The sequence below is a fragment of the Hydra vulgaris genome, chromosome 11 (genome assembly GCF_038396675.1).
Source record: "Hydra vulgaris chromosome 11, alternate assembly HydraT2T_AEP".
NCBI classification, from domain to species: Eukaryota; Metazoa; Cnidaria; class Hydrozoa; order Anthoathecata; family Hydridae; genus Hydra; species Hydra vulgaris.
The window spans coordinates 46,264,181-46,290,809 of NC_088930.1; the positions used below are offsets into that span (position 1 = coordinate 46,264,181).

The 26,629-nt window shown below is 26.3% G+C and overlaps 1 protein-coding gene across 1 annotated transcript; it reads right to left on the reverse strand.

The window, feature by feature from the left end:
* Nucleotides 1–1,343: 1,343 nt before the first annotated feature.
* Nucleotides 1,344–26,629, reverse strand: LOC136086704 (elongator complex protein 6-like). Its single transcript, XM_065808989.1, has 7 exons — nt 26,521–26,629; nt 13,690–13,768; nt 11,405–11,475; nt 9,884–9,993; nt 5,127–5,292; nt 4,407–4,550; nt 1,344–1,447 (listed from the first exon to the last, which is right to left on the reverse strand). The coding sequence occupies exons 1-7, from the start codon at nt 26,566–26,568 to the stop codon at nt 1,346–1,348; spliced, it is 720 nt and encodes a 239-aa protein (XP_065665061.1). The 5' UTR covers nt 26,569–26,629; the 3' UTR covers nt 1,344–1,345.

Genomic DNA, 26,629 nt, shown 5'->3' on the forward strand with positions numbered 1-26,629 from the left:
AAGAAATCTTGTGGTTAACCTTAAGCAAAAAATTATGCCAACGTATTTTGGATGCGTCAATTTGTACACCACAACTAATATCTCTCTTTGGAGGTTATGTAAACTATTTCTTTCAAATAAGCCTGGTAATTCCAATGAACGTATAAATTTGGTGAAAATGGTGAAATGGTTTTTGACAACATTATAATTTCAAATATTTTTAACAATTTTTTCATAAACGTCTCTTCATCTATTTATAATGATGATGAAATCTCTTAACATTCGATAGTTTTGCAATACTCTGTTAAAGCGGCTGTTGAGAGATATATAAACCATACGATATTATAAAAAGCAAATTTAAAACAATATCTCCGAGTTTTAAATTTCATAAAATTATATCTTAAACATTGTCTTTGATTTATCTTTGGATGAAATGGTAAAGTTAGATTAAATCCATCATCAAAATTTGCGATTTCTAATGATTGAAGTTTTTGAATCTCTTAATGGTTTAAACCCTGAATTTATGAATGGCTTATTTATAAAAAAAGCTATACCATTTCAACTTAGATGCTGCAATAAATTAATGTTACCGTCATAAGCCTCTAATTATCAAAATACAAATTATGTTTTATTTAGAGCTACATGTAGCATATTTCTATCAAGGCTGGGGCTGAAACTCTAGAAAAACATTTGGATACCTGAAATAGTGCAGTTTCTAAAAAATAAACGGAAAGCCACAAATTTGTTCGAAAATATTGACTAGCTTTGGTATTTTCGATCGACATAACTCAAATGTTAATGGAATTAAATGTCGCAGGAGAAAGATCAGCTAATTAGAAAATTGTTTGAAAATGTAAAAACATTTGTTTTGAAATTGAAATTTCTGTTTTAAGTTAAAGCTCAAGTGACAGGGTAAAGATCAGATTATTAGTAAATTGTTTGAAAATGTAGAAAACTCAAGATCTCATCAAAATCAAAAAATATTTTTTTACTTTTATCTTTTATAGATATTGATTCGTGTCTCAGTAATATTGGTTTTTAAACTCTTTTTTTTTTGCTATGAAAATCGCTCCACCCTATTGGACATCCCTATTTTAAACATTCTATTTACTTACATTCTTATTTTTTTGTTAATTAAATATGCACTCTTTTATTTTCATTTAATAATTCTCTAGATTATGTTCCATAGATTTTTAAATATCATAAATCAAAATGTTTTAATAACGTCAAGTAGTAATTTTCAATCATTTCAACGCAACGACTTCAGTAAAATAGTCGCGAACAGGTTAAGTGCAACAGCTGCAAAAACCTGAGCACATTACTTGCTTTGTTATCGTTTTTATACGTAGTGACAACATTTTGAAGACTACAAAACAGCTGGACAAGTGCCGACAGGAAATAGTTTAACATCTTTGTCTGCTAATTTAAAATGCATTCTGTTGGTTTTCTTTTTTTTATAAATAAGGATCTAAAGTAGTAAATAATAGCTTAAATTTGATAACAAAATATTTTGTAAAATTATTTGAAAAATAAAGTCATAAAATAAAAAACTACATATCTTTAAAATAATATAATCACCTATAAAATATTATTCATTTATATATATATATATATATATATATATATATATATATATATATATATATATATGTGTGTATATATATATATGTATATATATATATATATATATATATATATATATATTATATATATATATGTATATATACCATGTATATATACCATATATGTATATATACCATGGCCTTTTTTATAGAAGGCCTCGACACCGCGCGCGATTTTTTTTGACTGAAGGCCGGTTTTTAAAAACTTTACACCTTTATCCAAATTTTGTTTGGATAAAGGTGTAAAATATTGATTGCTATTTTTCAGAAATATTTAAAGTTATTCTTCAAGTGAATCTAAATTAAATAATTTAGAATGCCTTTAAAATGCTGTGTTCCAAAATGTTCCTCAAATTACAAGTCTTCAGGTTGTAATGTATCTGTATATAAATTCCCTCGTGAAGAATCTGAAAAAAATAAATGGTTTATGAGTATCCTTCGTTTAAATTAGACTGTTACAAAATTCACTGCTGTTTGTAAATTGCATTGCCCAGATGAAGCGGAGTTTACAATATGTCGTGGTAAATTGAGACCGATTCATGTTCCATCAGTGTTTCCAAATATCTCTAAAAGTTGTCTCTCCTCTCCACCACCAAAAATGAGAAAGACTTTATCTTCTTCTTCAAAAAGAAGTATCAAAAAAGATGAATTAGAAGAATATAAAATAATTGATAATTTAAACTTTGGAGAAATCGAAAATTACTTATCTAATGATAATGATTTGATTGCATACAAGCAAAACAATTCAATTTTCATCCCATCTAAAGTATTCAATTGTGGAGTTTTGCTGATAATTAATCAAAGTTTGTTGTTCGAAGCATTTCATCTTGGTTCAAAATGTACTATTAAACCTCTGTCAAATAACAAAATCACTTCTCTTTGTACAAAGTCATCTTTAAACGAAGCCCTTAGATATCTGAAAATTAAGGATAAGGATCATAAAATTCAAATAATTCTTGAGCATCTAAATGTAATGGGAGATCATTCTGTTGGTTGTGCTGTCTATTCTGCTGATATAATAACGAGAGCTTTTGAATATTTTGCAACAAGTCGTTCCACCTACCATCGATTATGTTATGATTATCAGTTGCCAAGTATTCGAACTTTGACGCGCATAACTTCAAAAATAAACTCTCAGGATGATTTAACTTTTTTAAGTTCTGTGTTATCGAACTTAGATGAAAAAAAAAGAAATTGTGTTTTATTGATAGATGAAGTTTATGTAAAAGCAGCATTATTATAGCATTATTACAGCATTATTACAGTTTTTCTATTGCAAAGAAACAATGCCAAACATTAGCAAACATTTTTTAAAAGAACTTTGCATTACTTCTCACTCCCAAAAGTTATAAAGAAACCAAACTAAAAGAAATCAAGCTTATGTAAAAAATTTTTTTCATGTTTAGTAAAAAAATAATTTGGTTTTTTATTGGTGTATTTTTCTCATTACTTATTATTTCTTATATATTATATATATAAAACTTTTATTTAAAATGTTTTTATTCATTTTAATAAACAATTTAAGCTTATAAAAAAGTTGTTAATTTAACGTCAAAAAACTAATTTTATAATAATGCATCAAAAAAATGCAAGTAGAATGTTTACTAATTATATATTTAGTCTTAGCAAAGCTATACAACATTTTTCTATTATACTAAACTGCCATATTTTTTTTAAATCGGCCTTCAGTCAAAAAAAATCGTGCACGGTGTCGAGGCCTTCTATAAAGAAGGCCATGATATATATATATGTGTATATATATATATATATATATATATATATATATATATATATATATATATATATATATATATATATATATATATATATATATATATATATATATATATATATATATATATATATATATATATATATATATATATATATATATATATATATATATATATATATATACCACTTGTATAATTAGACGTATTTACAATTTTTTTCCTATGTAATTTTTTTAAAGCATACTTAAGTTTAATAATATATAAGAAAAGTTGAAAGAATATATTATTTTGAATAAATAAACAAAAGTGATGAGGAAACATGAGGGATTTGTTTGTTTATTTATTAAAACGATGTATCATAACAGCTACATCCAAAACAGGATATTTGAAGAATGCTGTTACAGAAATCAGAGAAACTGGCTCCCTTGAAGATAGAAAGAAAAATGGTAGACCTCCTAAGTTAACAAAACATGACAATAAATATTTAAAAACCCTATCTTTAAGAAATACAAAAAAAGCATCAACCGAGCTGGCAAAAGACATTAACACAGCAACTGGGGAAAATTTCAACTCTTCTTTTATTCGACGGCATCTACTTAAATCGGGATTAAGAGGGTGTGTTGGAATTCGAAAACCATTATTAGGGTGTGGCAATAAAGAAAAACAACTTAAATATGCAAAACAACACAAAGATTGGGCCCAGGAAATGTTTAATCGGGTTCTGTACACCGATGAGTCCAAATTCGAAATTTTTGGAACGAAAGGACGCCAATATGTTTGAAGAAGAATTGAAGAAGCCTATCAGCCCAAGTGTTTGATATTTTAAAACAATGACTATAAAGCTTTCATAAAACAACAATTTTTTTTTTATCAAAATGCCTTTTCTAAAACTATTTGCAATTGTTAAGTTGATACTTGCAGAGATTCAATAGGCATTAAATAATAAGGTTACTAATGAAGCAAAAAAAATATGATTTTGCTCCTGTTTCTATTTGTGAGAACGTCCAGCAAACTCTTTTTTTAATATTTCGTTAGCAGGTTTACAAAATGGTTTAAAAAATATGTAACTTACCTCTCCAGACACATCACTGCTGTATCCAGTTTTTAAAGAACTAACATGAATAGCAAGAGTTGAATAAGTTTTCATGAAAGCTTGAACACGTGAACAAACAGTGTCATCTTCATTACAATGACCCAATATAACAAAAGATACGCACTTAAAAAAAATATAAGGAAAACAAAAAATTAGTAAGTGCAAAATTTAACGGTTAACTATTTATGTAAGAGTGCGAGAAAAAAAAAAAAAATTAAAAAACTTTTTTTTTTTGTAAAGTTTTAAACTTTTTTTTAAAAGTTTTAAACTTTTTTTAAAAACAATTAAAAAACTTTTTAAAGTTTTTAACTTTTTTTGTTTTAATACAGATTAATGAAACTATAAATTTTTGTTAAAACTGTATCTAGAAATCGTTTTAGGTCAAGTTAAATATGCGTTTTTTGAAAATTTTTTTTTACTTTTTAAAAAGATTTTATATTTTATACATTTATAATATATACATTTATCATCAATATTTATATTATAAACATTTAATAACTTTATTTAAACAGGAGAGAATTTATAGAAAGATATTGATCCAGGAATTCAGATCTAAGAATACATTACTAGCATAAAACTATTTAACACTCTTGTTTTAACTAATAAAAGCGTGTTGCAGTTTTATATATCATAGATAGCCCTCGTTGTAATATCGTTAATTAGCTTCTGTACATACATAATAAGTTTTTAACAAAATACCTGTTTATGTGTTGCAACTTTACAATAATGCAAAAAATCTGCAACAACTTGAGCACTAACGCCAATATTCACCAAGGATGTAATATCATCGAGTATCAACAAAGATCTATTGGATATTTTCTTTTGAATGACTTCCCATAATCCTTTTAATGAATACCCAGGAGAACTGAAATTATCCAGGGATACTGAAAGTATATAAACATGTTGGAAACACTCACCTTCAACTTAAAATATTTAAAATAAAATTTCATTATTTTTCCTAGAGTTTTAATGCGGCAGTGGTAAAGCGCTTGGTTTGTAAGCAACAAGTACCAGGTTTAATTTTGCACTTCACTTTACCCTATGGTTTGCTTCTCTATTTAGAGCTTTTATTTCTAATTGTAATTATTCCTTTCATTTTTTCTACTAGAACAACGATTAAAAAAAATCTCTAAAACGAAAATCACAACTGTTCTAAAAATAGCAGCTGGAGGAGAAAACCAGCAGGAAGAGAAAACCATAACAGCAGGAGGCGAAAACCAGGGGTAGAGACTTGACATCAAACTGACAAGATGAGTTAAAAGCTTTCATAACTGTCTGAGTTCAGGAGGTTGTAATAGAGGAATAATTTTTGACAGAGTGACATAAAACATTAGCCCAAGGACTAATGTTTTATGCCTCTCAATCACAAAGAAAATCACAAAAAGAATTCTTAAAGTAATTCTTTAAGCCTTAAGTTAATAGTAAGAAGTGCAATGATTAGGTGAATCTGATGTAGCAGAGATAAATCTTTTAGTAAGATTATAACATAATCTAATTGTGATCTGATCATGAGATAAAAGTTTTAGTAAGATCATAGCATGGTCTGAACTACCTTAAAAGAAAACAACACGAGACTGAGCACAAGCTGGAATCAGAAACAAGACAAAAATTAAGGAGCCAAAGTAAGTCATTAGGGTTGCCTGGAAATTAAGACACAAGAAATGAGAAAGAAATTTTAAAAATTTAATGTCAGCATGGTCAGCAGTACTAGAGCCAAGTCATTCTATTTGATAAGAATTAAAGTCACCAATAATAGCAATAAGTGCTGGGTCAATTGGATCAGAAACAACATTGAAAAGAGTGGAGCCTTGGGAAGAAGGAAAATGATATAAAGCAAAATGAGAAGATTGACTGAAGAGGTGCTAAAAGAGAAATTTCATAACAAATTGATTAATTGATACATAAGTATATGCCCAGTCCAAGCATGTGACTATTGAAGTTCTTGCAAATCCAAAAAGAATAGGCATTAATATTAAGATCTAAAGAATTAAACAGTTAAAAATTAGTCTCATAACTAACAAGCAGGTCTAGTGAATTTGCAAGTGGAAAATACAACTTTGATTTATCATATTTTAAATTGGATAAACTGAATGATATAACCAAAACACTTAACAAAAACCGTATATCTTATTATGGAGTAATGAGTGATGGTAGCAGCAGTGCTAAGTCAAAGGATGAAAAAGAGTTGTTTCTAATGAAAACGACTGCTACCGGTGTTCCAAAATTTTCAGTTATGAGTCTGGAAGTAGTAGCTGATGCTGATGCAGAAGGGCTTAAAACAGCATTAGAAAACTCAATCCGCAAGTTACATTTAAATATGCATCGTGCCGACAAAGAGATAGGGCTATGTACTGATGGGGTTAATATTAAGATGTACCGTCTTATAAAAGAAAAAATAGGAGATCATTACTAATTAATTTTGTACCCATAAAATTGAACTTATCTTGCATGATGTATTTACAGGATTGGAAATTAATTGCAATGTTGAAAAGGATTGCGCAAATATTTATTACTTTTTAAACGAGTAAATTTAAAATAGCGTTTGTTTAAGCGACAATCACAATTCATGAACATTATTTTAGTAAGATATAAAAGACCAATGGCAACAAGATGGATTGAGCATCAACTTATGCACTTAACTCTACAATTAGAAATCTTCCAATATTTTTAGGCTTTGCAAACAAGCAAATTTTAAATTCATATAAGAAACAAATGAAATCTGCAAAATGTATACTGCAGGGCTATCTGAAATATGAAATATAATTTGAATATCTCAAAGATTATTTTTAACTGTATAAAAATAGATGTTTTAAAAAGACTCCAACCAGTAAGTAAAATTCTGCAAGATTCAGAATTAGTTCTTCCACAGCTTTTGAGTATATTATCTTGCTAAAACCATTAAAAAATCTCTAAATTGTTAGCTCGCGAAAAAGAAAAAAACATTAAAAAAATCAGACATATTTCTAACACTTTGCAAATTTTTGGAAGATGTAGTATTGAGCCTGACATAAATTTTGAAGTACGAAAAACAAGAGCAAAAGACTGCTCCACTAAAAATCAAGTAAAGTATTCATATTATGGCTACTTATTGCAAGGGAAGTTAGATGATGCACTACTTCAATGTGCAAATTTTTTACTGGCATTTTGAAAAAATTAGACAAGTCAATTTGCGCTAGGTTTCAATCTGTTACTGAAAATCCGTTATTTAATGCTATAATATTTTTTCTAGACATGAAGTCATACGTATTGGCAGAATCGTCTGATGAAATTCTTTACTATGCTAATACTATTGTTGATACATTCAAATTGTCATCTTCAAAAAGCATCTTCGTCGGATTGTCATCCGACGAAGATGCTTTTTTTTATGAAATATAGATTTTGATGGCTATAAATTTTGAGGGGTATATATATATTGCCCGATTTAGCGAATGTCTAAATTAAGCAAAGCTCTTGATATGTATATACTATATCTATATATATATAGTTTTTGAAAAATTTTGACTAATTAAGATTTTGAGACTTATTGAATATTCTTCATTATACAAATATTATGTACATATATATAGAACTGTATAATCTTATATGAAATATATATTTTTGTATACATAATACATAATATAAATAAAAAAGGTTAAAATTGATGTTTGTTTCAGTTACTCGCACAGTTCTTTATTAAACAGCTTTAAAGCATTTAAAGCTACACTTCCAATTTCACCTCTCTGAATAGACATCGAAAAATTTGCAAGGGTATTAAATGAAGATTAACTGAATCAAAGATATCAGTGAAAATGTTTAGTTTGTTAAATTATATTTGACGCAAAGGTATTTCATTTTCGAACATTCTAAGTTTTAAATTTTAATTGATGTTTTTGTATTTTTTATATAACAGTCATTTATAAGTAGAATTTAATTGAAGCTTAACTAAATCGAAGATATAAATGGAAATGTTTAGTTGTGTTTAATTATATTTGACACAAAGGTATTTTATTTTCGATCATTCAAAGTTTGGAATTTTCATTGAAGTATTGGAAGTATTGCTATTATGTGCATTTAATGCAATTCAAAATAAAAAATCCTAGTTAAGCAAAGTTTTTTGCTGAAGGGATCCCAAAAAACAGTATAAGTTAGCAAATGGATCAACTTAACCAAGGTACGACTTAAGCTGATAATTTTATAGTAGGTTAATTGAGAAAGTTTAAAAGGAATTAAAAATCTGTCTAACTTAGTAAAAGTCCAATTTATCCAGGGTTTAAGGTAACAAGATTCTACTGTATTATGAATATATTTCAGACAACATGCAGAAAAAAGTAAAATTACAGGTCCATAGTTACATACAATTTTTTATTTTGTTTTGTTATGATGAACTATATTTCAAAATTTGATTTATTGCATGCATGGAATTATTCATATTGATACACACCACCAATTGGTTATAAAAAGCATGTCTTTAGTTTACCATAAATGTATTGAACTTTTCATAACCAAAAAAACATTTTAGAGCATTTGTTATAACTATAGGGTTATAATAATAATACTAAGGACATGTTATTATTTTTAAAATTTTGCCACAGTGGTGCACCAGATAAACAAATGCAATAGATTTAAGTAACTTAACTTTTACATTGCTTGAACATAAAAGAAAGCAAATATGAAAGCATAAGACAAACAGCACGAACACATCTCATAAAGAGACAAGTGCTCTATAAAATAAAAATTAACAATAGAGTGATTTGCAAGTATTTTTACTGGACTCATACATTTTCCAAATGTTCTAAATCATATCATTTGTAATTTGTTGTGCAGTTTTAAAGAAATCATAAACACAGAGAGAAAATTGTTTCTTTTTTTATTTATAATTTTACTTGCAAATTTACCTTATGTTAGAACATTAAATAAGGAACAAATATTTTTACTTAAGAAGGATATTTGGGAAGATATTAAAAATTGTATAAATAGTTTTTAAAAACTCATTATAATTGTAAAATTAATTGGTAACATTAATTATTTAAAAAGTAATTCAAAGTTTTAAAATGATGTAACTTTTAAAGAAATCTACCAATATTTGAAGGTTGATTTAGAATTTTCTGTATTTTAGTAGAAAACACTTTTCTTAATTATTTATTGTTTTTAAAATGTCTCTTATTAATTTGAAAACATAAAAAACTAAATCTAACATAACAATAACAAACATATCTAAGAACTTTTATTTTGTTTTACTCCTTAAAAAGATTATAAACTTTTTTTTGCACACAGCAACATAAAAATTAAAAAAAAACAAACAACCTATGTTTTGTCTATTAATCAAATTTTTTTTTCATACAATAAATTTTAACAATTAAAATGTAAAAAAAAAAAAAACTACCATCAAACAGCAACAATACAAGTTAATATTTATGGATACCTAATTAAAATTTTTTTGAAAGAAAACTTTTGACAAATTCAAAATACTTAACTACCTATTGTCATAAAACAGGGTGTCATTTTCCAGGAAACTGTCACAAATACTTTTCAAAATATCAACAAATGCAAAACTTCCTTCATCTGCGTAAGTTTGCAAGTTAACACCCTATTTCAAAAAAAAAAAAAAAAAACTCTAAAAAGTTCAAGTAATTTTTAAAGTTATGAATAATATAAAAAATAATATAATTATTCTATAATTCGTTTTTTTTAATGATTATTAGCAAAACAAGGTTAGCAGAGCATAAGACTCTTTGACCTAATGATTTTCAAAAAAATCATTGAAATCAAGTCAATGAGTTTTTTTGAATAATTCAATCATCTTTACAAATTAAAAAATAGAACTCGCCTACTAGCTATTGTGAAAGCTCCCCTACTAACTGTTAAGAACTGTAAGAAGCTGAGGTTTTGGCATGCGAGTCTTGAGAAATAAAATTCTATTTTTAACTCTTATGTGTTACATGTTTTATTCTATTATTTTTGTACCATCTCTGCAATCATCCCAAGAAAATACTTGTTGAAGTGACATTCTTTCATTCAGTGAAAAAATAGTTAAATTTGAATGGGAATATTAACAGATTAGTACCAAAATAAATTTTTGTTAGAATACTACAAGTATAAGAAGTTTACTGCTAATGATTTCTCTTAATAGTTAGTAAAAATGTGGCAGAACAATGAGTTAATGCTATATAAAAACTAGTTAATGTTAATAATTTTTTCTTTTAAACAAAAACTTTTTTTGTTGGATTGTGTTAGAACTGGAGATAGAACATGGGTTTTCTATAATATATATTCTCATTTTCCATAAACTTTACATCCTGGGACTCTCTTTTCTCATAGGACTCCTGGTAATTGGCTCATCAAAAAATTCGTATAACTTTTGCTTCGCAACTTAGGAGCAAGTGGTTGAAGAATTTTTGATTTCACTGTCACTATACTCATTAAACACTCCAACTGTGAAGCAGTAAAACTTTACTATTTACCTGTGAATACTAAAAAATTTGCTGAAGTATTGTAGCATTAATAGCCTTCATTAGATAGTAGTAGTATATGATAGCCTTTAATAAATGTTTTTAATTTAAGAAATCTAGCATTCTAGCAACTTTTATGAAACATTTTATATACATTTGTAAATTTTCATTTTTAGGAGCTAAACAGCGTAACATTTAACTTTTCAAAGCTTTTAAAATCATTAAGAAAATATTATGCAATTTTTATAAATCATAACTAAACAGACTTTTGAGCTGAATGAATTACCACTATGTCCACATTTACCATTTAACTAAACAGTATTTAGGTTTGTATATAGTCATTGTTATAACAATGCTTAATTAAAAAGTAAAAAAGGAGCATTGACCTACCTTAACCCTCTGAGGAGTAAAACTTTAAGTTTTAAGTAAGCTAATACTAAGGAGTATTAGCCTACTTTAAACTTAAGTCACTCTAGGCAGTTCACTTATTAAATTGTTGGAATTATTATAACAATTTTTATTATAAAAGAAAAAAAAAAGGAGCCATACCAACTTCTGACATGCATTGCTATAATGTGTTAAAGTTTGAGCAAATCCAAACAAACAAACCTTTCCTCCATCTACAATAATATATATATATATATATATATATATATATATATATATATATATATATATATATATATATATATATATATATATATATATATATAAATTAGTAAAAACACTTATCTAATTTTTTCTTTCTTCTACACAGTGTTTCTCCATCAGTAGGTTCATCAGGAAGAAAATTAGATAAGTGATAAGTGTGATAAGTGATAACTTTTACTTGTTTAAAAATGTCTTACCCATTATGTGCAATTTTCAAATTCAGTAACAAAGTTTATCTTAAAATTTTTTAGAAATGAAGATTAGTTAAACATTAGTCTCTAAATACTGCCTGTGCCCCCTCCATGCCTGTATAAGCCAGTTTACATGAACAAAATAAAACCTGTGCAAAGTACAAGTTTTTTTTTAAACAACAAAATTTTTAAATGTTTTATTAACTTTATCAATACTTTTTAGATTTATTTAAGCAGAATACAATCTCCATTTACTCCGTAGAATTTTTAAACTTAAAAAGTCTATGCAATTTTGATGTTAAATTAAATGGCTTAAAACAAAAATTTACTTAAAAAGAAAAAAGCTTTATTGCTGATTTTAAAAGTGTCTTTTATTGAGAAAATGTAGGAAAATTGTTTAAGATGCTTAGAATTTTTATGGAATGTTTGTAAAAGGCTTATTTAATAAATGAAAGCAAGATTTACAATTATTTGACAATAAATATTTTTTTTAGAGTGAGTTTTGCACGAGTTCACAAATTATTATCCTAAGTTGCTCCTTTTATATCTAAATCTTCTCTAAGGTACGCAGTTGCAACTGCTGTATGATGTGTGATGTACAGCATTGCTACTATCTTGCTACTAGATATCTTGATATTAGCAATGCTTAGATAACAATTGCAATAAGTTTTAGAATGAAAATCCTACAACTGTAGAAACAATTATTAAAGAAACGTGGAGAGTTATTTGGAATGTTTTTGGTAAAAAAGGTTATTTATCAGCACTATCTTCCCAACAAATATGATTTAAAATAATTTCAGAATTCTAGAACCAATGGAATTTTCCTTATTGTCTCGGTGCAATAGATGGTAAACATGTGACTTTTCAGTCGCCAGCTAAAAGTGGTTCAACATATTTTAGCTACAAAAAAACATTCAGCATTGTACTTATAGCAATGCGTAATACAAAATATGAATTCACTTTGGTTAATATAGGTCAAAGTGGTGGCGGTATCTTCAAAATCCATAATATTTCTTTTTTTATCTGACAAGGCATTTGCATTAAAAGTACATATAATGAAGCCCTATCAACAACTAATCTCAATAAAACAGAAATTGTATTAACTATTGCTTATCATGAGAGAGAAAAGTAATTAAGAACTGTTTTTGAAGTCGAGCCGTATAAAAGGTTGAAAATGTTAAACTTATCATGAAAGCAACTGCGACTCTGCACAATTTTTTGATAATAATAAAAATAAAAACAGACAATTTTTCATATTGTCCAGGCGATTATGTTGATTAAGAAACTTCAAATGAGAGTATAGCTGGTCAATGGAAAGAAGAAGCAAATAACTATCAAACTAAACAAATATCTTAAACCAAATTAATGTCAAGGAGCTGATAATTTTATAAAAAAAGCAAAATCTATTAGAAATAATTATAAAAACTACATTAATTCAGAGTTAATAAAATGCTCACTTGCAAACTTGATATTTAAATAAAAAAATTCAATATTACTAATACTTTATTAATTCTAATAATAAAAATAATATTATAGCTAATAAATACTTTATTTTATATTATAAGTAATTAATACTTTATTTTTCAACTTTTATCATTTTATCAATTTCTGCACAATTACATTTAGCTAGCTTTAGGAGAATTTATGTTAACATGAAACATGATGCAATTTATACGATAGGTATAATATTAAGAGATAAAAACTAGTTATGATTGATGTCATATTCATCATTTTATGCCTTCCCATGTCATCCTTTTGACATCTTTTTTTTTAACCCAGTCTTATGTATTTTTTTTAACCCAGTAATATGTATCTTTTGTTTTAAACCTTAAAAAACTAAGATCTATTGAAAAGTTCTAAGAACCTCATGAAATGTCATAAAAATTAATCAAAATAAATTCATTTTGCAAATTAAACACTTAGTCCAAAAGAAAATAAAGTAGAGAAATAAAATAGTTTAAAAGAAAATAAAAGTTTCTAAAATAAACTTACTTTTTAAAACACTTGATATAAAATGATGAATCAAAAAATTACCATCGATATTTGAATCAGCAATCGTTATAAACTCACACTAAAGTTAAATATATATATCTTTAGTGTTGACATGTAATGTAATATTAGTAAAAAAACATCGATTAATACGAATTCTCTTAATAAATTATTTATTATTAGTTTTTATTATAATTTATTATTAAACTAATAATAAATTATTAAATGTATTAAGAGAATTCGTATTAATTGATGTTTTCTTACAAAATATATATATTATATATATATACATATTATATATATATACATATTATATATATATATATATTATATATATATATATATTATATATATATATATATATATATTATATATATATATTATATATATATATTATATATATATATATATATATATATATATATATATATATATATATATATATATATATATATATATATATATATATATATATATATATATATATGTATATATATATATATATATATATATTAGGGTGTCCCAAAAAAGAACATTTTTTGAAAAATATATGCTGCCATCCCCTCAATGTATTTTATATGATAAAAAAAATCACTGGATTTAAAAAATTTTTAAACAAAAATTTTTTCAGGAGTCCCTCAAATCCCTTGAACATTTAACGAGTTCCTAACATTATCACACAAAAAAAGTTCTTGAAAAAGTTCATGTTGGGTCTCAAATTCGAAATTATATCAAAATTTTAAAAATAATAATTATATAATTAAAAACTTAATTTGTAGCCATTGGGTAATTTATGATAAGTGTAAAATTGGTCATTTTGAGATAACTACGCAGTTTTGTTATATTTTGTTAGATTTTTTATTCGGATAAATTAAGATTGCTGTAGTTTATACAGAAATATCTATATTTATACAAAAATAATTAATTTTTCATTATTACCTTATTAATTTTTTAATTGATTTATGGCAACAGATCAAATTTTCAAACTCTCCTTGAGCCAAATAGCATATTTGCACTTATCATAAATTGACCAATGTCCACAGATATATATATATATATATATATATATATATATATATATATATATATATATATATATATATATATATATATATATATTTATTAGTGATGTACCAACTAATCCGACATCGTACAGACTAATACCAACATCAGCTTAATCGGCCACTTTTTGTACAATTGGAATCAGTATTGGCCTTTTTTTATTAATTTACCATTTTTCCAACTGATGGCATTACTTAGAATTTTTTTGAGAAATTGCTTATTTTGACTTTGTTTACAGGCAAATTTGTTTATTCCTAAGATAATGTTTATAATTTAACAGCTGAATGTTTTTTTTATTTTATTACCATAATGTTGTTTTTAGAAAAATTTTATTTTGTGTTGCTTTATTGTTATACTTAAAAGTAACCTATTTAAGCACTGTTATCTATGTGTTCAAGTATTCTATATTTCACTGTTATCTATATTTTCAAACCTTCTATATTCCTATATAATTGTTGTTTAGATATCTAAATTACTCTCAAGTCCATTATAAAGGGACATTTATTAATTTTTGGAAAATTTTCCCACCCACCCCAAACTTAATAAGACCCCCCCTTCCCATTTATTAATTTTTACTTGTCAGCAAAAACTTTATATCTCAAAACTAAAAACATCGCCCTTAAAAATTAAAAACATTTCTTTTAGTCTCTGATAAAAACAGAAACTTTCAGTGTAAACAGGTTTTAAAAATCGCCGACCTAGTAAATCTCAATTTGTCAAAAACAAGGTGGTTTAATAAACTTTATTTAAGGTTTAATAAACCTCATTTCACCGCAAGCCACACTAGAATTAAATAGTTTTAAGTGTGTTTTATAAATATTAGTTTGGGTTTATAAACTAAACTTTTTTATAAAAAATACTTATATTGTAACATAAAAAATTGAACCAAGAGAGTTATGCCCCTTTGAAGGGGCATAACTCCCTTGGATCATGAGATAAAAACTTAATTTAAAAAAGAAAAAAATAGTATTTTAGGTGGGCAATTTATTTGCATATTAATTTTTTCAATAAAACCATCGGGTCTTACATAGTCTAATCGATGTCAAGTTGAATCAGAAAAGCGCTGTACAAGAGATTTTTCCATTTTTAGAAAGACAATATTATATCCTGTTGCACTATTTCTTGATATTGTCAGCTTTCCAATTATTTCCAATTTCCAATTCAGAATACTCCAAAAATCCTCAATTGGGCAACATTCAAGCACATTAGCAGGCGTATCTTCTCTTTTGACAAAAATTACCTTTTTCTCATTCATTTAGTTTTGTACAGATTTTGCGTAATGAGACAATTCCAGATCAGGCCGAAATATGTATTGGTCATCAGAATGATGCTTTTTGATAAATAGAATAAGTTTGTTCTTGATACAATCATTTTTGTAAACATCTTGGTTGATTGCAAAGCCACTTTCTCTGACTATTGGTGAGATATTCCTTTATCAAAAAAGCAAATCCAAACGAGTAATTTCTTTTTATATTTTGCAATGGGGTTGAATTTGACATTTGTTGGTGTTTAAAAAATATCACTAAAATAATAAATATCATTTCCATTAATCGAAGAGTGGTTGAATCTGAAGTATGACTCATCGTCAAGGATTAACAATTTATTGGCGAAAATTCGATACAGCCGACTGCACTTCATTCGAGCTGTCTCTAATTGGTCAGAAGTTCTTAATGTAATCTTCTGCTTCTTCTTTGGCCTGATTAAGGATTTTGTTATTAATGTTTTGCTGATATATACTTGGGTACACTTTAATTTCTAAGTTGCTTATGTTTGCAATATTCCATCTTTGTGGTCAAACATTGTTTTAAGTCTTTCGATGTTCCTTTTTGTCATTTTTTAACAATCCTACCACATATAGGGACTCTCTGGTGCCCAGAACTATTTTCAGCGCATCGAATAACGGTATAAGATTTTTTCAGCTAGAAAGTGATCAACTGTAAACTTTTTCCCTTTAGATCGACTTTTCAAATAAAACCTGTACAAACGCTCTTAAGGGGCTTCTTGTTTTTCTGTCATTTTTCTCTGTAATTTTAAATTATTTTAATTTAAAATAAAACAAATTTTGTAGAGAATAGAAAATGCTACAAACTAGGTAAGATTGCAACTATAACTAATATAAAGTCTGATAAACAACTTTGTCTTCAAAGTCATTACCAATTTTTAGTTAGAATCTGTTATATATATATGTATGTATGTATATATATATATATATTTATATATATATATATATATATATATATATATATATATATATATATATATATATATATATATATATATATATATATATATATATGTATATGTATATGTATATGTATATGTATATGTATATGTATATGTATATCTATATATATATATATATATATATATATATACATATACATATATATATATATATATATATATATATATATATATATATATATATATATATATATATATATATATATATATAATATATATATATATATATATATATATATATATATATGTATATATATATATAAAGGCCTTGTTTTAAATAAAAAATGCTTAACATAATAGCCTAATGTGAATTTGACATCATAAAATTCTCTTTATTTTTTTATTTTTAAAGACTTTTTAATAATAATAATTACCGCAAAACAAGTTAAATGTTATTTAACTTCTTTTTTAATATTACTATAAGGGAATTTTCTTTTCTTTTATTTTTTGTTAATATTAAGTAATTAAATTTAATTTTACATTTAAAAAAATGTTTGATATTAACAAATTCCTTTCTTTTCTCAACATTTACTATGAATAAGAATATGTAAAACTTTTAAATGATTATTTCTTAAATTATATATATTAAATTAGTTTTAAATTAAATCATATATTTTTTATCAGAACTTAATTATATTATGATGATCTTTGCTTCAACCTTAAAGTATTAGCATTTTTCAAGAGAAAAAATCAATCATTTCAATAATATAAAAACAAAATAAATTAAATAAATTTTTAATTTTATTTGAGTTTTTTTCATTAGTAAATAGCGCTTATATCTAACATAATTGTCATTCAAACTTTGGTAACAAATGTTTTTACATAAACATACCTGAAGTGATTGAAGGATTACATACTCAAAGGACTGAAGTGTTAGTGGTGGTCTCACTAACTAGATGATTAACAACATTAAAACTATTTTAGTCATTAATGAAACTTTTGTTAGTGTGATGGTTGTCATTAATGAATTCTCTTGTTAGTATGATGATGAGATTCATCTGTGGAAAATGTGGGTAGTATGAAGTGTACCAAATGATCTAGATTTTTAAAAATGTTTTTCTACAAGGTATTTACAGATTCTATGAATCATTGAATACCTTGTAGATATCATCATCAAGCTAATTCAACATCTTTGTCAGATTGTGAAAAGCAACCTCTTCTTAATTCTTTTGGTTTTATATAAAAGACATTTGGAGCAATAGCTAGATCAGTTTTGCAGTAGTGAATCTTTTGTGAAGTAAAACTTTAATAATTTAAAGTAATTTCTATTTTATTTTTAGTTTGATATGATCAAACAATTTAAATAAATAAAGCAAATAAAAAAAAATTAAAATGAACAAAATATAAAACTAAAAGTTAAAAAGAAAATGAAAACAAATTAAAAAAAAGAATCAGGAATTTTACTAAACATAAAAAAAAGGTATAAATTTCTACCTTTAAGGTTTATCACAAATCCTATCCCTTTAAGGTAGAAAATGATACCTTCAAGGTAAAAATTGTACTAAAAATGGTCATATGTGGTGTAATTTGCTACCTTAAGGGTATATTGTTGTACCTTAATAGGTATATTTCTCTACCTCAAGGGGAAGGATATGTCATATACCCTTAAAGGTAGGAATTTGATATACCCTTGAGGTTATTTCTACCTTTTCTTTTTAGAGTGTATCAGCGTAAGATAGTTTACACGAACGAAATAAAGCTTGTGCAAAATACAATCATTTTAATTTTAAAACACCAAAATTTATTAATGTTTAATTTTAATATATCACTTTGCTAAGTATTTTGTAATTATGCAATAATGAAAAAAAAAGCAATAAAATGTTTATTCTTTAATAAATTTTATTTAAATTTTTATATTTTCAATTAAAAAACTATTTTTTAACATGCAATATTTATAACTCCACTTTTTGCTTAGTATGTTAAATGCAACTTAATCAAAGCAAAAATAATAGATACATGCATATTTAATAACTTAAATAACAGATACACGCATATTTAACAACTTAAATAAGATACATGCATATTTAATAACTTAAATGAAATCTTTTTTTTATAAACAGTTGTAAAGAATTGTTCATTTTAATTTGAATTACATAACACAAAAAAAAAGTATCAAATTCATTCAAAAAAGATATTCGAACTTATTCAGTCGTGTTTTAATTACAAAAGCCTTTTCTTATAAAAACTTGCTCTCTTAGTTAAAACGATTTTAGTGCAATTTTTAAACTTTTCAAATTAAAAAAAATTTCACAAAGAAAAAGAGCAATAAATGAACTTCTTATATTTAAATAGCAAAAAACACAACAAAAAATATTTTAAAAAATGTATTAATAAAAAAAACGATCTAAATATATACTAAAATAAAGTTAAAAAATTCGGTCAAATGCTATGTGTTTTTTTAACAATTTTCCAGAAAACTATACAATTCTTGAATAAATAATTATCAAAAAAACAACTGATGCTAACAATTGTTTCTCTGATGTTTATATTATATAATAAAAAATAATGTTACGAAACAATATAAACAAATTCTGATACAAAACAATACAGTGTAACTAACAAAACTAAAACCTAATCAACTATCATAATTCTAACTTGTGTATATAACTACTGTGTTTATATAAACAAGTTGCTTATTATTTTTATTATAATTAATGCTACTGCAATTATTATTTTTACTGTTGTTTTTCTTATGATCATTACGATTCTTTTTTTTTTAATTATAAATAATATTTTTATTATTAAAACTATTACTATTTTTTCATAGTCATTATGTGTTAACTTAATTTTGGTAATTATAGTATTTGTAGGGGTAAACAGATTCTATTTAACAGATTCTTAGGGGGTAAACTGATTCTATTTGCTGAAAATCCTCACACCCCTTCCTCATCTATTAGGTTGGCGCAGATGTATTTATAATACATTGTTTCCAGTTTAGGATGTGGAATGCTGGATCTTCTAGAGTCAATGCATAGGTTTTACTTGTGTCTCTGTTTTTATGACTAGGCAACTCATTCTATTACCTCCTAATGAGGGTACAGCTCTAAAACTCAACTTTATTGTTCTGAAGGCGGCTTATAGTCAGGCTTCCGAACTCTGTGGTAACTCTCAGAGAGGCTGATTCCATCAACAGCCGGAAAATATCAAAGTATTAACAGTGCCTTGCTGTGCATGGATGGTGTCCATGTTTGCACTTTTAGTGTGCTTTGTCAAGGCCACATTTGGAGTCTTTTGCTATGGCTTAGGGTTTATTAATAGTAATCAGCCAATTGTTTGGGCTATTAAACAGTATACTGAGTACTGTCTATGCTTTGAGTCAAGTTCTTTAACAAATTTAAAATTAAATAAAGTACCAAAAATTCTATAAAACACAAAAAACCATCATCATCATCAAGTTCTCTAAACCTATCATTCACTAATATCCGTGGTCTTCAAAGTAATTTTTCTTCTGTTGAGTCTTATCTCTCACAAAGTTCACCAGACCTACTTGCTCTTTGTGAGACTAATTTGAGTTCAGCTGTGTCATCTTGTGATCTTAGTGTTAATGGTTATCTTCCTATAATTTGTAAAAACTACAACAGTCACATGTTTGGCCTGGGCATTTACATTCGTAAGAATTCACCCATTTGTCAGGAAACTAGATTTGAATCCACAGACTATTCTTTTATGAGCTTTCGTTTAGAACCATTTCACTCGATTGTCTTTCTTTTTGTTCTCTATCACTCTCCTTCATCTCAAAAGCAAAATAACTCTCCAGAAAACAGATGTCTGTTCATTACTGCTAGGAACCATTGTAAAAAGGTTTTATCTAACGCCAAATAACGCTATTCTCAGGTCATGAAATCTTATACTTCATCACAAAGATTTGGCTTTCTTGACTAAAGGAGAATCTTTTATAATATTAAAAATAAGGGCAAATCTGTTATTCCACCTCTCTTGTATGGGTCAGACTTTAGGTGTCACCTCACCTAAAGACAAAGCTGAATTGATTGCTAAGAATTTTTCATAAATATCATCTCTTGATTTCACTAGTAGCGTCTACCTGATTTAGTCGTCAAATGGGTTGATCCATTGCTTGACATTCGTATCACTTCAGCTTCTGTATCTAAAGTGATTTCCTGCTTAGACTCTTCTACAGCTTATGGTCCAGACAAGATACCTGTTAAAGTCTTGCAGAAGTGTTTTTCGGAGCTGCCGTCTATACTTTCAAAACTATTTAACAAGTGCTTATCAGAGTCTTGCTTTCCAGCCTGCTGGAAAGCGGCATCTAACATCCTCATTTTCAAAAATTCTGGAGAGCAATCTGATTCATCTAACTACCACCCCATTAGTCTTCTTCCTATCATAAGCAAGGTTTTTGAATCTTTATTTAACAAACACTTAATCTTGAATCTAATAACTTTCTTTCTGATCTTCCATACGGATTTCGATCTTCTTGTTCTACAGCTGATTTGCTAACAGTAATAACCGATAGGTTATATTGTGCATTAGATAAAGGTGGAGAGATTAAGGCTATTGCTCTTGACATTCCTAAAACTTTTGATAAAGTATGGCATGCTGTTCTTCTCCATAAGGTTTCTTCTTACAGTGTATCTGGTAAAATCTTTGAGATTATTGAATCTTTCCAATTGTAGTATAAAAGAAAAGCACTCTTCATACCCTGTAACTTCAGGGTTCAACCCATAGCAATATATTCTTTTTAATTTACATTAACAATCCACATAAACGATCATTAACATTAACATTAACGATCCATTACATTAATGATCTCACATCTAAGATGGTATTGTTGCCTGATGATACTACCATTTATTCTTGTCATGATAAGAAGCCAACACTCTCTGATTGCTTAAAGGGGGCATTTGAGCTTGAAAAGGATCTCACTTCTGTGACAGCATGGGGCTCACAGTGGCAGTGAACATAAATTCAGATAAACCCAACTTTTTAGTTGGGTTTTATCTGAATTTATGTTCATTTATGTTTTTAGCAATAATTTAGATCTTCCTATATTTATGAATGGTAATGTACTTGATGAGTTATCTACCCTTCATCTTTTAGGGTTAACTCTTACTTCTGATCTTTCTTGAAAACCATATATCAAATCAATTGCAAAATTAGCATCTGCTAAGGTTGAATCTCTTTATCGAGCTCTACACTTTTTTACTCTGGATTCTACTCTCTATCTCTATAAATCTCAAATCCAGCCTTGTATGGAATACTGTTGCCATATCTGGGGCGGATCTTCTATTGATGCCCATTCTCTTTTAGACAAGGTGCAAAAAAGCATTGTAAACATAGTTAGACCTGCTCTTGCAGCCAACCTCCAATCATTATCACATTGTTGTAATGTTGCTTCTCTTTCTCTTTTCTACAAATACTATAATACTATAGCCATCTACTAAAATTCATTCTCATGTTACTTGTCATTTAATTAAATCTCATCCGATTTTTGTGACATTTCTTAAATGCTCCAAAAACGCTTATTCGTCTAATTTTTTTCCTCGAACATCAGTTCTTTAGAATTCGCTTCCTTCATCTTGATTTCCTGATTCCTATAATTTGCAATCCTTTAAGTTGTCTGTCAATCGCCATCTTGCTCTACAATCTTTATCTTTTCTCTTCCAGTAACTTCCAACTCTAATAATGGTTGATTGCAGCCTTGTTGGGAAGCAAAGATATTCAAAAAAAAAATTGTAAACAAAGTTGAAATGTAACATTAACTATTTCAGAAATATATTAATTTATTGATTAAAAAACTATATAAAAGTGGAAATTCTGTTCAGAAACTGAAGCTAATTTGTAATAGAGGTCAACATTTTATTGTCTCTCTTCTTATAAGTGTTGTTGTTATTTGATTAGTCTTGTATAGATCAATTTGAAATATTGGAGGTACAACCTCAACTTAAAAATCTTAATAATAAACAAATCTCGGAGAGCATTACACATTAATCATTCAAAACTCTTTGGATGTAATTTTTTTTATTTAAAACTACATCAATGGACTTTTTATTTTTGCAGGAGGGGCTATTGCTTCTTTAAATCGATTCACCAGCACTTCATAATTTTTCAAAAAAGACAAAAGCTTAACAGAAACTGATGATGACACATACTATTTAAACTTTTAGCAGCTGAATATCTAGTAATTCTGCACATGAATTAATAACATTCTCTGTTATTTTAAGGGGAAGCATGATACACAATGTCATGTAACATAAAGCTTGTCAAAAAAATTATTTGAAACCTGAAAAATCTATTGAAACCTGAAAAATTTCTATAGTATCTACTATTGCCTTCTTATAATTCTAGTTTATGATCAGCACAATGCCACACTATAACAGAAAATTTTACAGTAATTTAACAATTTGTTTTTGCATCCAAACATCACTTCTGCACCATCACATGCTACAAAAAGTAAACAATTCTTTAAGTATTCTCTGTCATCTTCATTCTTAACATGAATGTCATTAGTTAAAAATGAAGACATTCAGGTAAAACGTTGGGTAAAACTATTTTAGCCATAACGCTTATAAGTTTTACTAAAATAAACTGATTTTTGCTATTGATTCAAAGCTATTAAAGCATTGATTTCCTTTTACAACTTGATATAAAGTTCAAAAACAAAAACTGCAAAAAATTTTAAATTCTTCAAGACTTTAAACTTTTTTGCAGCCAATCAAAAACAAAAATTTGTTTTTTGCTCAAATGAAAGCCTTGTGATAATGCATTAGGCACAGTGCATTTCACATATACAAAGAGCAATTTGCTTTGCACTATGCTTTTTTTGTTTAGCAAAAAAAAAATTTGTTTAGTAATCTTCAAAAAATCTATAGTTAAGTTTAAGGGATATTTTAATGAAGTAACTAATGCTTACTTTAACAATATTTTAATGAAGTAGTTTACATTTTATAAACCCCACACCGCTGTTACAAAACTTTAAACTACAAATAATTAAAACATGCTCATTATTTACAAATATAAGTAATTTAGATAAAACAATAAAGATTGAATTTTTATAAGACTAACTTTTTTATCGAGAGATTAAAATAATTAAAATAATCAGCTATAGTCTATTTTTTTTAATACAATTTAAATGAAGGTAAATGTAAAACAATAAAAATAAAATTAATCTAAGCAAAATAACTAAGCAAGCATGTGATTATTTATTTAGACTATGATAGTTTTATAACTTACATTAGCTCAGTTATTGGAAAAACATCAGCAACCGGCAATAAAAACTTTAAAAAATTTTATTTTAACTAATTATCTTGACTCTTAAAATTCAGTTGTTTGGTTAACAATAAAATGATTTGTTTTATTGCTTGACAGATACAGCATTTATTAAGAGCATGTATGCTTAAAATAAATTAGCCTATATAAAAATATATTTCTCATATGTAACCATGTAATGTTCAGGTTAAACCTGATTAATTTTAAATTAGTATAAATTAAAGTTGTTTTAATAACGCAAGTGTTTATAACACATTTTAAAAACTCAAGCATATATATCAATCATTTTGTAAAAAACTTAACCTTACAAAATAAAAAGGTGAAAAAATTAACTATTGCTCAATTTTTGTTCTTTTCAATATTAAAGGTTTTGAGTTTATTACTCGCTGAATTTTCTAAAAACAAAAAAATTGATATTTGCACAACTGTTAATATGGATTCAAGAAACAAAACAAAATCTTTTATAATCATTTAGTTATAGACAAAACTGATTGTGTCAAATATCGAGAAAATAAACTAATATTAATAAAAATCAGAAGCTTAGTAAACATTTGATATTATTACATAATAAAAATTCTGCATTGTTAAGAGTTGATGATTCATTTAAACTAGTAATGAGGTAATTTAGTTAATTGGAGTAGTCCAAAAAGTGTAGATAAACAAGAAAAGAAAATTTAAAATATTTTACGACACTAAAAATTTCGTTATGCAAGTGCAATTTTTTACTGTTTTTAGATGTTGTTTATTTTTTAAATCTATCCTTTTAATTAGGATTGAATAATTTGAGGGGTATCTAATGTGATACTTGTTTTCTTTTTTTAAGATCGTTGTAATCAATACAGCTGATTGTAAAACAACTAACTATTGTCAGAGTTTCAATTGTATCATGTATTGCATAAAGGTTTTTTTTAACAATGATGTGCAATTTTTTGATATTCTCAGCTTCACATATGGTCAATGTTCTCAGTCTTTTTATATTTCTTCTAATAAAATGATAATTAGAACTAACTTAGTTAGGTTTTTTGATTTCTATTCAAGCATTCAAAATAAATTTTTTCACAATAACTTGATGCATTCCAAAAATAAAACACAAAATAAAATAAAAAAATCTTTTTTCTTTGCAGAAACCAAACATTTTAAGGCTTTACCATCAGACATTCAAAATACTCCCAAACTCACATTATTCAAATATAAATTTAACAATCACTTTTTTAGAAGCAGCAATAATGTACATTTTACTAATTTTAATGTTATTTTTAGATAAAAATTTTATGTTTTAATAGGAACAGGTGCATCCCTGGTCCTGTCAAGTCTTATAAATTTTTAGGGACTCCGGGGTCAAAGAATAGAGACTTATTGGACTGCGAATTTTTTTGTTTTAGAATTTTTTTGAGCTAATAAACCAGAGTTTTTAGGGATAAAATCCCTGAAATTAGCATTTAGAGTAGACTATATAAAGTTTCAATTATGCTGTAAAAAGTTGTAATTTATTTTTGATTCCATTCTTTGCTCCAAAAACAACTATTTTTTTTAGATTGAAGGTAATTCTACTATTATACTTTATATAATGAACTTGTTAAGTTCAAGCATACCGATTCGATTACCACATTAAACTTGTTTCTGCTCATTGGCCTTCTCTTATTTTATACCCTAGATATATTGATCACATTTCTCCTTGATCAGAGAAGGCTGTTGATGTTTCACAGGATATATTCTATTTCTAAAAATAGAATCTTTGCAACTTATAGTTTCAGATGGCACAAATGTTAACACAAGTGCTAGAATTAGAATTTGAAAAGTTGAAATGAAGGTAAATGATTGCAGTGACTAATATGCTTACAATGCATAGCAATGAGATCCTGTTAAAAAGTATTTAAAATAATAGATGGTTTAACCGCAGAATCAGCATCATTGGAGGTGAAACAGAAAAATCAATTCAAGTCAATGTTTAATAAAAACCAAAAATTAACTTAAAGCAATCAAGGGATTAGTTGATAACTTGTTTTAAAAACTTACCAATTATTAAAATTTTTTGCTTCTTGCTTGTCTGATTGTTTAAAAAAAATTGCAGTAAATTATAATTTAACAAATTATATTTACTAAGAATAAATAATATTAAAACAAGATTACTGACTTTGCATTTCTGAAATAAAATAACTCTCATGATCATATTTTATATAAAAAAAGTGTTCTAATTACACTGTCTAGAAAATTATGTTTGGTAAACATTTTTTTTAAAAAAAACTTATAAAAATAATTCTGAACACTATTTATATATAAAGCATAATAAACTCTAGCTACCTGTAAACTTTCTGAGAGTCCTAGGTAGTAATTCAAATTGCTATACATAATTTTTAGTAACAGAAATAAACTAAAATACAAGCCAAATTATAAACTATTAAGGTAATTG

Bases quoted from the DNA above. Each gene is read 5' to 3' on its own strand.
- LOC136086704 (XM_065808989.1), bottom strand. From the start codon at position 26,568: ATGTATAGCAATTTGAATTACTACCTAGGACTCTCAGAAAGTTTACAG. The intron at 5,293-9,883 runs GTAGTTAAGTAT...GGATAATTTCAG, and splicing joins ACCCTGTTTTATGACAATAG to TTCTCCTGGGTATTCATTAA. The intron at 4,551-5,126 runs GTATTTTGTTAA...ATTTTTTTTAAG, and splicing joins AAGTTGCAACACATAAACAG to TGCGTATCTTTTGTTATATT.